Raw genomic sequence first — 17,846 nt, 5'->3', positions numbered from 1 at the left:
TTTCATAATCATCCGAAGTTGATGAAAACAATGAAACTGAACCTTTGAAGTTCTCAGTCCAGCTTCCCAGTTATCTGAAAAAATGACCCACAAACATGTCTTAACATGTTGTAGAAAATATTTTTTTGATTTAAATGTGTCCTTTTTCTGCCTTTTTTTCTTAACCACTTTCCTGCTCCTGAAAACGTCTAACTCTGAGCCACCTTCACTCAGTAACTGCATCTCCTCTGAAGAGTGTTACCATCAGTGTGACTTGGAAGCACTTAAATATGATCAATTCACTTTTCAGATTTTGAGTTGTAGACCAGCTAATAACCGCTCACGACCATTTGAACTGAAAATTGACTGATTCTGGTTTAGACAGTTTCTCAGAAGACCTCAGGACTTTTGACAGCTATAAAGTCCAAATCAGTTAAGAAAACATTTGGCTTGAGACATGTTTGTGTTGAACAAAATTGAAATGAAAAGCTAATCAAAGCACCAGACTTTGGCAAAGCTTTGAATTCTGCACATTGAGTGATGCAGAAACTGTGGTATACCTCGTGGATAAACCCTGAAGTTTTGCCATCGTAACGTTGCAGTTATAACAGCAATAATATTCAAGATGTCATAGCAGCAGAATGCAGTCATCACATCTGCACCACTGGGTTTTTTTCCCATCCTTTACCTCTCTGCTCTGTCTCCATCTTCTCTCCAACAAACATGTATTATTACTCAGTACAATCCTGGCTCATACAGATATATTTTTTATCTCCCCATAGAGATGTAAGTCATCTTTTCTATTAAAATCCTTTACGCTTGCTATCTTTTTATATTTTAAAAAATAATCTAGTGGGATGAAAGTCTTAGCTCGTGGGGTACTGATAAAACCAGCAGCCTAGAAATATTTAAAGTAGCTACTGGAGAAGCACTGAGAAACATGCTTGAGACTAGAACTGGTCGATCGACAGCTTTGAAAACTTACAACTAAATATTTTCCAAGTGATCGCATCATGCGTACCACTGGGTACCATTTAGGCTAGAGAGTAGTGGTACCTTTAACTCAACACTCTTCAGTGAGGGAGTTGTTACTGCTTGAGTCAAAGATAGTGAAGGTTTTAGTCTGTTCTCACCAAAATGCAGCTCCAGGAACTCTGATTAGGTATTACTTGTGCCTCTGTTTCACCTCTGCCCTGTTAGATTGTCTGAAGCCACATCTGGTTTTGTTGGTCTCGCCTTCTCATCCTGTTCCTAACTCACAGCACCAATTGCGCTGTGAGTTAGGTTTTCTGTTGGCTTTTGCGCCTGACCCTATCTTGAGTATTTTCTTTGTTTTTTGATTCTTGTATATTTTATTAGACAGTGAACCTGACTTGGTTGTCAATTAGGATTTTGTTCATGAAATATTACCTGCTTGGACTTTGCCTCTTTTCTGCTCCCAAGACTTTCCATTCATTTTGCTCTCATCATTATCTCCCGTCAACAAGTTTATCAGCACACAATCAGTGCCTTTTCTCACCACTATTCCTGGCAGCACCAGGAATAGTGACACTTGACAAGAGGAGGCTCAAGCAACCAGACCGACATTGGTAACCTTTATATGCATTAGTTTGTAAAACTTCCAGACTCTTTCTAACCTGCTTGCTTTTCCCTGTAAAGATTGATGAGGTGTTGTTCCTCCCTTCTAATAATTAATTTTCATTAGTTGCAATAGGGTGTTTGCAATTTTGTCACACAAAGTACCCTCGAGCCACTTAAGAAGACAAGAGAAACAACAGTGACATATTCAGGACTGTCGGAGAAAGTAAGTATTAAAAGCAATTATCTGGGGAAGATAGTGCAATTTTCAAAGAACACTTAGAATTGAATGGATAAAAGAGCAAATATAATTGCCAAACGTTTCACACAACATTTAAAGAACTACTTGGTGCTGTCCATGAAGCAGACCACCAGTTTATGCCTTATTAGTCATATTCAATACATTATAATATTACTGTGAAGTTTGATTTACTTCAGTGAATTAGTTTAGAAAAAGAAACACAATATACAGATTACTTAGATTCAACATCAATTGTTTCAACGTCAGTGTTTTCAATCTTGTTTATTATGAGGATTTAATTAATCTGAAAGACGAGCCTCATTGGAAACCGTATTCTAATTTATTCAGTATTACTGTATACGTGAAGGAAAAATAAGATTGTTGTATGAATTTCTCCTATTTTATCTAGCTATGAGCAAATGCTACTGGCATGAGTTTTCAAGTTCAACACTTACAAATCCTTCAGTGGATTAAGTTTCTCTGTTATAAGTCTAAAGTCAACATGTACCCAGCCTACCTAAAATGATCCAACTGGCTACTACTGTGTGGACATTTTTTTCTTTTTCAAATTGGTGAACATGAGCTAAGACAATAATATGAAAAAGTTTATATTTTTAAAATAGAAGTCCAGCTCTAGTCTGCACAAGTATTTTCTGTAGACTTAGATCTAAAGTGAGCAAAATGTACAACAACTCAACATTGTGTTGCCGCTCCAGTACAAGTGTCTGGTTAGCAATCTGTCCTATATCTCCTCCAGAGGAGCAAAGAGTTGAGGTACTTTCCAAACACCCTAAAGCTTTAAACTTTCTCCTTGTTTTGTGTCATTTTTGGGTCCAGCCTCTGTTTGAAACTTTTACAAGGACAGCTATTTTTAATGTCTGTGAGGTGTTTCAAGAAGTAAGTCAGAGGAAGCACAAAAGCTGTGAAAAGCTGTTTAAAAAAGGAAACTATTTTCTACAGAGGCATGTCATGTTTTCTTTCAGGCTGCTACAGCAGAGAGCAAGACTTTGACAGGCGCTGCTCATTTCAATCTATTGTCATTTTGTACTTTTTCCACTTCAAGCCATTTCTTGCCGACTTCTACATGTACATCCATTCAGACCTAGCTGTGGTATGTTTTGTCAGACTGGTAAAAGAGCCAAATTGACCTAGGGCCAACTCCATCAAATGTCAGCAAGGCTGAATGGGGAACAGCAAAGCTCCTGGATTCAGAAATGTTAGAAATCGTCATTGTTGTCCGGAGTACACACCAGAGCCGGATTTACTCAGGTGCATTTACTTGGGTAACTTTTTGGAGAAGTTTTTCTTCACCATACTTTCAATTCCCTAAAGAAGGTCCTTTTGACTGCCTGTCTTACCCCTTCCCTCCTGGTCCACATCTGTTATGAAACAATGTGAACAAAGTGTTGGTGTCAGACATGTCAAAAAATGCTTATTAGTTATTTTTAATCCAACACCATCTGGAAGGTGGCCAATGCTCTGCGGAGACTGCCCACCAATAATTTTCAAACGTACTCTATCCTGAAGCATCAGTGCTAATGATGAAAATACCCATGGCTAAAGTCCAGTCAGCTATTCTGTCTTGCACATTGCGTATGCCAGGCAAATACTCCATCTTTCAGTTTGTCCTTTCCGGCAATAAATCCATACCTACATTCGCTCGAACAAAAGCAGACGCTGTTCAGCAATCAAACAGTATGCTTCTCTAATACACCAATTACATTAAGTAATTTGACTGGTCCAGCTAAACCACTACACAATAATAATTGGAATCAATAACATTTCGAAAAAATAAACACACCATTAATAGTGAAATCAAAGATAATAAAGCATGCTGTCATTTTTGAAGGTTAGAAAAAAGTAATTAATTCCAGTTAACAGGATGACTTATTGCTACCATTGTACATAAACAATATAGGAGATCCTCCTGCATGCTACTTACAACCACCTTATAAAAATTCAATGGAATTCAAACTGCCTCTTTTAAATGTAATAAAACTCAATCATGCCTTATAATTGTGTGTAAAGGGACCAGGAACCTGATTAAGTTTGATTGCAATCCCAACATTTTCATGACCTTTGTGACTAAATTAACAGCCGTGTGCTGCTGGCTTCTTCTTTATAATGAAATAACGTCAGAAAAATCTTCCCCAGAGGAAAAAAAAAAAAGTATAAATGATGCTTGAACTACTTTCAGAGATTTTACTTTTTGTAAACAGTGCTTTATGTTTTCACTGCTAATGTGTTTTGCACACATCTTTCACTTTGTGTCCGAAAGAAAAAGAAAAAAAAAAGTGTTTATTTAAAAGAAAAGCCACCATAAAACTCAAACTCCCCTCCGATCTGTTGTTTTTAAGGGATTCGGCACAGAACTTCCAACAATGTAAAGTAGCATTTAGAGGGGAAAACGAGCCCCCCTGGAGCTCCACAAGACAGTAATAGCTCCTAGTAAAAAGAGGGCTGCAGACAGAGATGGATGGCGCTGCATATTTCAGCAAAACATGAGCCCAGTAGAGCCAAATTAGGGTGGCAAGGGGCATTAGTACTGTTGAGTTAACAGAGGACAAAATGTCCCTGTCAGAACTGAAACGTGTCGAGTGATTTCATTCATAAAAGTCCACAGAAACATTTAACATATAGGTTCTCAGACATAGAGCTACCATGAAATTATAAAAGCAAGAAAACTGGGAGCACACCTCTTTCACCTTTTCAACTCAATAGCATATGAACAACAATAACAAAAAAAACGTACTCAGTCTATGGATCCGTATGGGATCAGAGGCTGGACCCAGGCCTCCCTCACTCAGAGTCTGAATGCGAATGATGTAGTCGTCTTCGTTCTCAGGGAGGGTCAAGTCTGCTGTCGAATTGGCCGTTGTGAATGTGTTTACCTCTTTGTGTCTCTGTCTCCAGAACGAAAGCTGAGCAAGAGAGGGCAAACAAGTGAAAAGACACAACGTAAATGTGTGTCCTCGCAGCCGACTCTGTTCTCACAGCTTATTGTGCGGCATTAATAAACGGCGCCATCGCCAAGCGCGGAGAAACTCACTTGATATCCTGTAACTTCTGACTCTGATTCCATTGCCACCACAGGCTCCCAGTAAAGAGACAGCTGAGAGCCAATTAGGGTCCATTCTACATTCAGCGGTGGCTGGGCAGGCGCTGCATGAGATAAAAATGATTTATTTCAGAGTGTGGGCACAGAAGCAAATGACTGTATTATTGGCATACTGGGATCATCACATTACCATATCTGGCTGTTTTTAAAATCAATATTAGCAAAGGATATTGTTTTTACGGTTTGCAAAGAAAAGGCCCAGTTCAAAGCGAACGCAGGCATTTGCTGAACGATCACTGAGCGCTGCAACTTACGTGGCTTTTTTGTGGTGACATTGATTGCAGGGAGGAAAGGGCCGGTGCCCGCTGTGTTGAAGGCGCTAACTGTTAAAAAATACTGCGTGTTTCCTGCCAAGTTGTTTACTGTGACTGAGGTTTGGTTCCAAGGCACTCTAACCTTCCCCATCGTTTCCGGTTTGGTGTCATCCTCCCAGTAAACCACCTTTACAAAACAAAGAGCAGATGCAACACAAATGTTACACTACCTCATGAAAAAGATTATTACAGCTTGAAAAAATTTGCTTTTTTTGCATTTTACCACACGTTTCAATGCCTTTTTATACGTTTTCTATAATAAACCTACATATATTTGGGAAGATGAAGAAAAATTATGAATGATTTTCAACATTTCTGTTGTGTACATTTGTATTTAGTTGCAATTACTATGATGCTTCCAGGGTTACTAATTGCCTGCAGCAGTCACCAAATTACTAAACAAAGTAATTTGTTTAGTAATTACTTTGTTCAGTAATTACTTTGTTTAGACACTACTAAACAAAGTAATTACTAAATTACTAAATTTAGTAATTTAGGGATTTTCAAAGTTTTTTTCAAGACAACTTCATTTTTGAGAACCAGAATTAGACTAAAAGGCTGCAAAACAGTTGAAGCTGAAAAGCAGGTTTACTTTCTAGCATGACAAGGCTAAAATTAGGGCTGTTTATTTAAACTGACAGCTTGAGCAAGGTACAATGGAATGGTTTAAACTGAAGCTGTAATAGTAGCCATGTGAAAGTCCTGACCTAAATGCAAACCAAAATTTATGGCAACAATTGACTTGAATTGATGTTTCACAGACACTTTCCATCCAATCTGAAAAAGCTAAAAATGATTTTTATTTTTTCTCAAGGAATATATTTAAAATTGCTTGCAGCCCAGAGTCATGCCCTACTTTGAGTTGATCTATTGCACAAAAAGCCCAATAAGATATATTAATGTTCTGGGTTGAAAAGCCAAGAAATATATAAAAAAAAAAGTTTCAGGGGCATGAATAATTTTCTAAGACATTATATTTATATATATTTTTAGATCTGAGTAAAATGTGCTTTAACTGGTTCCATACAGGCGAAAGCTTAGCTTTGACATAATGCTGCTGGGTGCATCTTTTAAGGAGAGGTGAGCTTTGATGATTCACTTGCTTCTAGAAACCTCAGCTATGCTAAACATCAGAGAAAGAATGGCAACGTAATTTAGGCCAGAAATCATGGATTGTTTCCTTTTATCTATTATTTTTATAAAATCAGTCCTTAAAACGGAATAAAGTCTAAGATGATGGCTGTAAGAGCCATATGAATGAAATGAATGATTATTGAGGTGACTTTAGCACACGGCTTTGACACTTGGGTGGTGGGTGTGTTGAGGTGGGCGTGGCTGTCACTAAAGGTATGAATGGGAGCCATACTGGCGTGCTGGCTTATTATGTTTGAGGAAGAGGGTGTGCTGGGGTGGTCATAATTTCTGTTGACTGTGTTTAATGCCGTTTATTGTTGGCACTATTGGATGGTTTGGCCTGGTCAGTCAGTGTAAATCTGTAAGATCTGAAGTAAGACAATCAAAGTGGAATAAATAGATGATTGCAACAACAAAGAAGCGGCCTGGAGTTTTTTGAAGCACGCGTCGGACAGTTTAAAATTCCAAGAGTTATCCCAGTGCGGCCCTCATACATTTTTAGCTTTGCCGCACATCTAGGTATCAAAACCCAACACTTTGGCTACAGTAAAAAAATACATTAAAACAGTGAATTAAGGTTCTGTTCACCCTTTTAATCCAGCTAAATCATGAAAAACAATTAGATAAATTAACATTTTGTCAGTCAACCCATGGATTTATTGCCTGTTATTCAACTCTGCAATACATCATGCACTGCAAAATAAAGAATGAAATTTAAATAATTGCACTAATTGAAGTTTGACTAATTAAATTTAAAATTGATATATACAATAATTAATCATTTGTATCTCTCGTACTAATTAGAATAACAATAGATGTTGCCAGTGAGCATCCAGCCCATTCTTACTTTCCTTCCTATCTTCTCTGTTCAGTATGAAAAAGAAACACAGCTTACTTTTTATTTTACATGTTACTCAGGTGATCACAGTTTCTGACAGTAAACTAAGCCACAACCCGCTTTTTGAGGTTCAAAATCGATCCATCCTGTTTTGTATTTAGATCACGGTCAAAAGACAGCACATTGCTATAGTTACTATAATTTGGGGTGTGAAATACTGGTCTTCTGACATGACGCTTTGGGGTCATGTGTATCATGATTTTGCATAAATGACAGTCGGTCTAAAGCGAGCCCACGGACGGGCAATTTTCCTTTCTTCTCCCGAAAGAAGTTTGACATGTTTTCCTGTCATGTTGATACAAAGAAGTGTATAATTCTAGTCACGGGGGGGAGTGGAGGAGGGAACATGAGGATGCCATTTCCATGGCGACGCAGTTTGGAAGAGACATATTTGAGGTGCAAGCTGAGGTGATGACAGGCGGTTTCAATTGTATCGTCTTTGATATCTGTTTCCATTTATATGAGTAAAAAAAAAGAAGAAAAGAAGAAAATTACGATACCTCATAGCCCAGAACCCTTTCAGGGGTGACGGTGAGAGCTTGCCAATTCACCTCAATCTCAGAGGCTGCGACACTTCGGGCCCAAACCCCTGCTGGCATTCCGCTTGGCTCTGAAAAAAAACAGACAACACGAGACCGAGCATTTCTGTCAGGACGAAGCAACACGGAGGTAAGCGGAGAACGCTTTTTTTGTGAATTTTTTACATTTACAAATCTTGATCAGGGCTCAGATGAGTCACCACACAAAGGTCCCGCTAGTAAATAGACACACACTAAGGCACAAACTGACTGCCTCTCCGTGTGCCGAGAGGGAGCATAGATCTAAATGCCAGCTGTTTTTTTTATTGTTTTTTTTACTTTGGTAAAACCGTTCAAGTGAGTCGTGATATTTGGAGAAAAAGGCACTACCTACTCTTACACAAATGTCTTGCAATTGTGCCTCACATTTTCTGCTTTTCTCTTGCTTTAAAAGGGATTTCTAGAGCCTAAAGCAGTAGATGCAGTAAAAACCACTTTTGTGATCTTTGTCCTTTTCAGAGAGAGAAACAGCTTTCAAGCTTTGCCAAGTCCTGCCTCATTATGTCCATCCTTACCTGTCTCTGCAGAGTAGATGGTGACCACGGGGCTGAAGGGGCCCTGCCCTTTGCTGTTGTAAGTGCCCACCTTCACGTGAAATGGAGAGAAGGGCGCGAGGCTGTCATTACGGTACACATAGCGGGATGCGCCGGGGGCCGAGGTGGCCACGTGAGTCCAGCTGACTTCTCCGAAGGCGCGGAAGGCAATGATGTAGCCGAAGCTCTCACCATTCTGCAGTTCTTCAGGGACGGGCTGAGAGTGAAACACAAAACTATAGTGATATTAAAATATATACAGACCAGTCACACTCATTCCGGCGCCGGCCGCACGCAATCGGCACAGACTCAGGCGTGCATGACCCATAAATTGCTTCCGTGACCTGCTACCTGAGATATTGAAATGAAAAGCAAGATGTGATTTTAAAAGGCCTCTGCTCTCATTACAGACCATGCGGGGAGTTTTTAAAATAAAAGCTGATCTGCATTTAATAAAATAGGAAATCAGCACGCTAACTCTGAGCTTAATCTTATTTGACAGCCACCAAGCTAGTTTATTTCAGTGGCAGACTTAATCACTGTAGCCTTGAATGAGCTGCAGTAACTTGAAACTGATCATATTCTCATAAACTACGCACAGCATCTCGCAAATGTATTCACACCCCTTGAACTTTTCCAAAATTTTCTGCAGTACAACACATATGTCGATTGTATTTTATGCAACAAACCAACAAAGTGATGCATAATTAAGAGGAAGAAAAAGTGAAGGATTTTCAGAAAAAAAATCATCTAAAAAGGATGGTGTGAATTTGTTCTCACACCTCCTTAATCCGACACCCCGAAAGAAAATCTTCAGCTCCACATGTAAAGCAGACAGAATCCACTTGATTGACATTTAACCTAATCATGAATGCAGCTCTTCTGTGAATGCCTCAGGGGTTCGTTTGAGAATGCTAGAAACCTCTTAAAGACCAACGAACACAATAGACAGGCCAGGAATAAAAATTGTGGAGAACTTTAATGCCAAGCTTTCAACACTTCACACTGTCTAATCAGTTTTCCCAATTTGGAATACAACCTGAGTAGAAAATGGCAACTAATGGCAAAAACCTATCAATATGTGACCATGTATTTAAACTGACAGGCCAGGTAAGGAGAGGATTAGTAAAAAAAAAAAAGCAGCCAAGAGGCCTGTGGTAGTTATGGAGGAGAAGAAGGGATCAACAGCTCAAGTTGGCGGATCTGTTTTCATGGTAACTATAAATGGTGCCTGAACCAATCTGGGCATTATAGAGGAGTAGCAAGAAGAAAGTCATTGTTGAAAGAATGCAAGAAGAAGTTGTGTTTAGAGGAAACACACATGACTGTGTTCTGGTCTAATGAGACCAACATTCAACTTTTTAAATCGCCAACCAAATAACAGTGTGTGGTGGAAAATTAACAAATCGGATTATCCTGAAGGAGAGCATTTTTACACTGACACACGGAGATGGCAGCATCATTTTGCTGGGTTGCATTTCTATGACAAGAACAGTAAAGCTTGCTCCTTGCTTCATGGTAAGATGGATGGGCAAAAATACGCGACAGAAAATACAGGACTCCGGACTGCGGACAAGGTTCTCCTTGAAGTAGGCCGATGTTAGAGTTATTATGTTTGTTATCATTCTTATATTTATATATTTAGAGGTTTAGTGTTCAAACTTGTTGAAACTTGGGAGACAAAATTAAATCTTCCTTAATCAAGCATGTTTGTACAGATGGTGACTTAGATCTTCCTGGGAAAGTCCTGAGCTGTAAAACCTAGTATGTGTTAATTTAGTTTCTGTGTCTCCCCTCTGTCTGTCTGAATTCACATCCTACTGTGAATATAGGATGTGGGTTTCACCCCCTCCATTCCTGTTCACACCTTTCTCTCTTCTGCTAATAAAAGAGACAAACAAACTGAAGGTTTTCAGAACGCTCTGTGAACAGCTCGGAGGAGCTGACAGAGTTTTTCTCCTTCTGCAGAAGTCGGCTAAAAACTCATATACGTTGTCTGTGGTTCTCTTTTTCCATGTAGGTTTCAGAAAATACCTATCAGTTGGTGCCGTGACCCGGATCTCAACATACCCGTTTCGCTGACAGACAAAGGACGACGCGCTGAAACCGTGCACGGCCAGAGTCAACAGAACCTGGAAACAAAGTCCCGGGAAGTGAATTCTTCGCCAGGCCAGCGTCCTAGGTCCAACTTTGTCTGCCAACGACGGATTGACGAGATCCGAACAGACAAAACGAACCAACAGAAACGTGAGTGAAAAGCGCTATTCGGGTTTGAATCCCAAAATCGGGTTTGAGTCCCAAGGAAGGAGAGGTATATTTAGAGCCCCTCTCCGGATGAGGAAATCTCTTTGACCCTATAAAGCCTGGCCCATCAATAATAGTTTTAAAGCAAGAAGAATAAATAAATAAATAAATAAATAAATAAATAAATAAATAAATAAATAAATAAAATTTGCCAGGTCATTTGTTTTACATAACATATAGGGTTAAAGGGATCCTCGCGTAGGCAGGGAAAGGAAAGAGAGGTATTTTAGAGCCCCTCTCTGGATGAGGAAATCTCTTTGACCCTATGAAACTTGACCAAAAAAATAAAAAAAAATAAATAAAAAATAGTCAGAAAATTCTAATCTTTTTAGAACTAGGATGATCTTCATGAAGTACAAAACCTAGGGTTAAAGGGATCCTCGCGTAGGCAGGGAATATTATTTTTTTGTGTGTGTGCAAGTGTGAATGGTGCTCAACATTGAGAGTAAAACTTTCTGTCCTCGGAATTAGAATCCTAGGTGAAGAACCGGACCAGAACTAGTCTGGCCTAGAAGACTGTTCTTCAGGGGACACTAAGCGCTCACTTAGAGCACTCTCTTTGAAGAAAAAGCAAAAAATATCAAGCCTTTGTAAGCTAATTGCAGTACTGAAATAATGGGAAATAAATGTTGTAATTCCTCACTTGCTGAGGATCTAAGAAGGGATGAAAATTACGCTGTCCAGACTTCTTGGTGGCATGACATACATGTCAAAATGGAAAAAAGAGCAGCACTTAAAAACTTATTTGTAAAACCAGAAGATAATGAACCCAATGCAGGCAGAGAAAAGGCCATAACATTGCAGGGAGCGCAGGCTCCTGCAGCTACCCTCCCCAGTCGCTGCTGCCGTTCCATCTGCCCCAGTCCCAGCAGACAATAAATCAAGTATTTCTGCTATTATTGTTTTTCATATAGATGATATTGAAGAATTAGAAACTTCTGCCTTGTTCCAAAGCCCCCGTAGGGGACGAGGCAGAGGCAGTCAGAGGGGAGGGAGACCCCTTAATGGGATAATGGGACCCCAAATAATCCTCCAAAAGATCCAGAAGGTTGCTGGAACTGTGGTGATTTTGATCACTGGGCGAAAAAATGTAAAAAGAATAGATGGAATAACAGAAGGGGTGGTGGAGGAAGAAGACAGCACAGGCTAAACTCCTCAGCTTGATCAGACTCTACCACACCCCAAAAACACAAACCACCAGACCAAATTGATGAAATGCTAGAGACATGTGCATGCAGTTTGGGACACGTTAAGTAAAACCATAAAAGAAATTGAATTCCTGTAAGAAATCAGTGTATGCAAAATAATTTTTAATGTTACTAAAAAATTTGGTTTAAACCTCACAAGTGAGAAATAATTTGTTTTAAGAAATACTGTGTTTGTTTTGTTTTTCTTTTTTGAGCATTCCTACACCTTTGAAGAAAAACCAGTAAAGAGAGGTCTCACTGAAATAAACATGGGAACAACTTCTTTGTATGCTAAAAGTGGCATGACTTTCCTGAAGGAGGAGAAGCTGAAAAATAAAACTAAATAATAAAATTGTCCTCAGAGAACAATGTTTAATGTATTGTGTCGGAATAATATTATAACACCAACTTGGTGAAATGATTCTTAGCTGTCTATCTGGAGGGGTCAGCGGTCAGAGTAAGGTACCGACCTGGACATTGTCCAGCCTCGTAACTCTTAGGCCTTGAGAGGAGGGCTGCCCGCTGACTTCACAGTCTGCAGCACTGAGATCAACAAATTTAGAGAAATCCATTGTTCTCTGGTGAGACGTGTCTTAGATGAAGTTAACTTAAACGTACATTCTACATTTTACAAGTTAATGGTGAACATGATGAAAGAGACTACAGCTTTTAACATGTTTCATGTTTATATGTGTTTGAATAAGGAAATGGTTTATGACTTCTTAAAAAGTTGGATAATAAGTGGCTAAAAACTATACGATGAAAAGAAAAGAAAGTTATATGGAAAATGTTTGTGTATAAAAAAAAAAGAACACAGAAAAGCAAGCAAACACTAATTGACTCTTATTTGCTTCTTTCCTTTTCCTCTGTCTGAGCCTCGCTGCGCTGCGTCTGACCTCTGACCTCAGCTCAGATCTGTCCTGCCAATCAGATGACGTCCCTCCTTCATCACCAGCCAGTTGATAAAGAAGCGAAAAAGGACAGGACGATTTCTACCAACTGGACACTGAAGGCAATAAAGTGTCCACTGGTCCTAATTCCTTGACATCTGGGAACTGCCATGCAGCAAAACTACTGTATGGAGTCCTGCTAGACGTTTGGAAAAAGAAAGCAAACTGAACTGTTTGCCGCTTGTTTCATTGGTGGACAAAGGGACGGTCTGGACAACTTATAAATAATCCAACACCAGAGCCAGTTGGACTGACAGGGAGCAGGAGAAGGGGCAGAGGGAGGACCAGCTGCAGTGACGCTAGCAGCAGGAGGGGGAAGCGAGAAGCAAGACAGAAAGGAGAAATGCAGATAAGTTATACACACACCGCTGTGATAAGAGAATGTGCTTACTAATCCTGTTTGCATATAGGAACTATCTATTTAGAAAAGAACATTTTGAAGGTTTTAAGGTACACTGTTAAATAAAAATCTTTCATTTTGTACCCATTAACTCAGTCCTTAACAGAAGGACCAGTGATCCTCTTAGGGCCCACGAGCCATAGATTGGGAAACTGTGAAGGAAAAAACTGTAATGGTTAAAAGTTAAGAAGAAAAAAAACTGAGTGTGATACGGCTAAATTACACCAACTAAAAAGGATTAGATTCAAACTAATAATGATTTGCAAATGTTTTATTTTCTTTGAAATAAATATACAAGTTTGGAACTAAATTAAACATATCTAAGTGTTGAACTTAATTGATATTGCAGTGTTGAAATACTATGAAGTATTTCTTTGCATTTAACTGAAACACTTAACTTAGAGTTTAATTCTATAAAGAATCTACAGATTGATTGGGATTGTGTTTGTGTATTTTATATTGAGATGATTGACAATTATTTTGAGACGAGAGAAATTTTTCTGCTAAATTGAGTAACGGATAAAATTATTGACCATTTAATTTTTTATAAAAAACTTACATTGTAAACTAGTCTGACATGCGTGGTTAAGGGAAAGTCTGAGACTTTAAGCAACCTTGTAAACGGCAACTAAAAACTGATGATTGTGATTAAAAGCAACATTTTCTAGACTTCAGTCTAGAACATTTTAATCCAAATTTGATTGATAGTCAATAAATTCAAAAAGAAATGGAAAATTAGAGGATTTGAGGTTTGCTTTGATGAATTTGATAACATCTACAGGGAAACCAGTCACCCATGCATCCTTGCTTAAGAATCTTTTGCAGGCCATATATTTACCAGCTGAACTAGCAGTTTGTAAGTGTGCAGTGCACACCACGGAACAGAATGAGGTTTCAAGTGGCAATAGATTAGCTGATAAAGTAGCAAAGGAAGCTGCAGCTGGGAAGCATGGGGGAGACAATTTCTCAATACAGATAGAAGATCCTCAAGTAATAGACAAAACTGTGTTAAAAGACATGCAAGATAATGCTCCAAACGCAGAAAAACAAATGTGGATAACTAAAGGGGCGACACTGAATGATGATAACATTTTTTCAGTAAGTAGAAGCCGGTCCTTCCAAAGTCTCTATTTAGAGCGGCAGCAATTTTGACACATGGACATTGTCATGTGTCAACAGGGGGGATGGTCTCTATGCTACAACAGCATTTTACCACATATGGATTAAATTCTTACTTAAAAAATTTTTTTGTACTGCATGTCCAGTTTGTGTCAGAAACAATCCTCAAGGAAACATTAGACCAAGAAGAGGAAGTTTCCCAAAACTCTCATCCATTTCAAACAATGCATATGGACTTTATTGAACTCACACAAAGTGGACCACATAAATATTGTTTGGTGATCACATTTTGTAAACCAAGTAGTACAAAACATGGTTACTCACTTAGGAATGACATTAAAGAATCACTGTGCCTACCACCCCCAGAGTGCAGGATTGGTGGAAAGAACCAATGGTACTGTGAAAAGCAGATTGAGGAAATACATGGAAACTACTGGCAAGCCAAGGTCAGACTGTTTAGATTTGGCAAAACTATATATGAGAATTACACCCACACAGGAAGGGTTAACACCATTTGAAATAGTTTATGGAAGAACATATAGATTACCTATATTTCCTTCAGATTTACAGAAAGCAGATAAGGAGCAAACTTTGACAGATTATATGATCAGGATCCTGAAACAGAAAGAGGTGTTAAATGCAAATTTACTGCCGTCTGACTGTTCTCCTCTACAGGAAATAAATAAAACCACCCCCATCCAGCCAGGAGACTGGGTCTACATTAAAGGTCATCAAAAGAAAGAATTGGGCCAGCCCACGGTGGGAAGGTGTTGATGACCACACCAACAGTCGTAAAGATTGCTGAAAGACCCAGCTGGATACATCTCAGTCACTGCAAGCTGCAGGGAGTGTTGAACCCCTAAGTAGGCGGAGGGAGGAAGACCGGACTTCAAAGGGGGGCTATTTTTTAGGGTAGCTCGTCTCAAACCCGGTGAAGAAACGCTTAAGATTCCCCCGTCTTTAGTTTGGGGGTTCTGACATCTCTGTGCGCCGAGCAGCAATGGGGACTCCATATGCCAGATGGATCTTCTACTGCGCTGTGACTGCAGCATCAACCTGTGGTGGAAACTAATGAATAGAACCGCGTATGAGGGACATGCTGTGAATTGCTATGTGTGTGCGCAGCTGCCAATCGCCACACACAACTCAGGTCTGCGTGTAGGACACATCACGGATGACAAATAGATGTGTCTCTATGGCCTGAGTATACAACCACGACTCAGCGTCCCCATGCCAAAGGGATGCAAACGGTGGAAAAATGACTATTCTGTTCTACTTCAGATAGGAGATGCCGTGAAGGAACTTTTTGGATCTATGAACTGTTCCTTTAATGCTGACGTATTTCCATTTCCACTAACCGCATGGAAAATACCAGAGACCATTTCTTTAGCAGGAGCTAAACCCGGGTCTCTGAGGAGCTGCGTGTTCAACAACGGACACGTTTCTCTTGGGATGTTACCTTGGAACTTGTGTAACAGAGTTTACACCTACTGCGAAACGACACCGGATTACATCAACTGCATCGCCTGTAGGGGTCAAAGGATGACTCCACACTGCAAAGTCTGGAAGGACAACCCAGACTGTGACAACATGCTTCAGGAGAGGAGTTTCAACATCACGGATCGGACATTGGGAGACACAGGAGACAACGCTGTGCGGTACCATAGTGCCAGGAGACTATGGTTCACGGGTGATGGCAGACTGGTACTTCTTGTGAGGAAATGGAGCTTAGCTGCCCGCTCCAAGCATGCAGTTATGCCAGAGGCCTCACTACAGACACTGGAGTTCCATGGGAAATTCAAGATTTGGACCGGAGGTGAAAAGTTCATGCAGAGCATGTTCCCAGGAGTTGGATTAGGAGAGGTTCAGGACGTTGAAATCAACAGATATGGATTACTGCAACTCATCAACAGCACACACCGGCTGGCAAACGGCTCCATGGGAGGGCTGACTGAATCTGAGAAACATGGTTTTGCAAAATCGTGTTGTGCTTGACCTGCTCACAGCCTCTCAGGGAGGTGTTTGTAAAATCATTGGCCCAGCGTGCTGTACATTTGTTCCGGATGAAACAGGAACTGGTGGAACTATTTCTGATGCTCTACATGGCCTGGAGGAACTTAAACATTGTGTAGACGGTGCTACGAAAGGATCACATCCTTTTGACTTTCTGTCTTGGTTCACGTCTGGGCCGTGGTGGACTTTACTGTTGAAGATTGTTACACCAATTCTGACTGTGTTGATTCTTTTTTGCCTGTTTACAACTTGCATCATTTCATGCCTTCGTAGCATGATGCTAAAGACATTTAACACAGCCATGATCAACTATCAGATGGTCAGGGTAATCTCTGACACCGATGAAGATTACATGTCTCTTCAGAGAGATGAAGATGAACTAAAAAAAAAAAAAAAAAAGAAATGTATGACGATGTCCTGTAACTAATAAACAGATGGAATCAAATGTTTTATGACGCCTACACTGAATATGTGAAAACAAGTGGTGCTTGTGATGAAAGAAAGTGCATTCGGTTTTCTACTGTTTCGTTTATAGTTCATTTTTTCTTTTTTATGTGTTCTTTTTCATTTTAAGTTGTTGAGTGACTTTTGTATAAGAATGTTAAACAGGGGGGAAATGTTAGAGTTATTATGTTTGTTATCATTCTTATATTTATATATTTAGAGGTTTAGTGTTCAAACTTGTTGAAACTTGGGAGACAAAATTAAATCTTCCTTAATCAAGCATGTTTGTACAGATGGTGACTTAGATCTTCCTGGGAAAGTCCTGAGCTGTAAAACCTAGTATGTGTTAATTTAGTTTCTGTGTCTCCCCTCTGTCTGTCTGAATTCACATCCTACTGTGAATATAGGATGTGGGTTTCACCCCCTCCATTCCTGTTCACACCTTTCTCTCTTCTGCTAATAAAAGAGACAAACAAACTGAAGGTTTTCAGAACGCTCTGTGAACAGCTCGGAGGAGCTGACAGAGTTTTTCTCCTTCTGCAGAAGTCGGCTAAAAACTCATATACGTTGTCTGTGGTTCTCTTTTTCCATGTAGGTTTCAGAAAATACCTATCAGCCGATAACTCAACTCATACAGCCAGAGCTCAATGAGACAAAGAAAATTAAAGCATATTGACAGGTTAGAATGGTTAAAACAATGTCAAGACCTACATCCATTTGAGAACTTGTGGGTAGCAAATTAATAAAATTGATCCAAAAGTCATCTGTCATATTAAAGCAGTTTCACAAAGAAGAGAAGGCGAACGCTTTTGTCTTTTAATGTGCAATCCTGGCAGCAACATAACAGTAAAATGACGGATTCTACAAAGTATTAGTATACAAATGTGTGCCACGTTTTACAAAAATTCAATTTGTACTAACCCCTTTAGTGATTACACTTTACGATTAAAGTATCACGCGTTAGTTTGTGACATAAAATCTCAGTAGAATACATGCCTAGGATGAAACGTAACAAATTATGGAAGGCTTCAAGGGACATAAATACTTCGACAAACT

General features: G+C 39.5%; 1 protein-coding gene and 1 long non-coding RNA gene across 3 annotated transcripts in view; one reads left to right on the top strand and one right to left on the bottom strand.

Moving 5' to 3' along the window:
• cntn3a.2 (contactin 3a, tandem duplicate 2) overlaps window positions 1-17,846 on the bottom strand; it is a 72,969-nt gene that overhangs the window by 8,439 nt on the left and 46,684 nt on the right. For both annotated transcript variants that reach the window (XM_008413432.3, XM_008413431.3), the window contains exons 19-23: window positions 8,356-8,590; window positions 7,763-7,872; window positions 5,171-5,357; window positions 4,848-4,960; window positions 4,551-4,719 (exon numbers count right to left, since the gene is read on the bottom strand). In XM_008413432.3, coding sequence (XP_008411654.2) covers window positions 4,551-4,719; window positions 4,848-4,960; window positions 5,171-5,357; window positions 7,763-7,872; window positions 8,356-8,590 — 814 coding nt within the window. The remainder of the gene's footprint in view (window positions 1-4,550; window positions 4,720-4,847; window positions 4,961-5,170; window positions 5,358-7,762; window positions 7,873-8,355; window positions 8,591-17,846) is intronic.
• LOC145552224 (uncharacterized) lies at window positions 10,016-17,351 on the top strand. Its single transcript, XR_014088187.1, has 2 exons — window positions 10,016-10,620; window positions 12,773-17,351. It is a non-coding gene; the product is annotated as an uncharacterized LOC145552224 (long non-coding RNA).

The sequence above is a fragment of the Poecilia reticulata genome, chromosome 7 (assembly GCF_904066995.2).
Source record: "Poecilia reticulata chromosome 7, P_reticulata-male-v2, whole genome shotgun sequence".
NCBI lineage: Eukaryota > Metazoa > Chordata > Actinopteri > Cyprinodontiformes > Poeciliidae > Poecilia > Poecilia reticulata.
The sequence above is the reverse complement of the archived record's forward strand: the minus strand, read 5'-3'. Positions and strand labels throughout refer to the sequence as shown.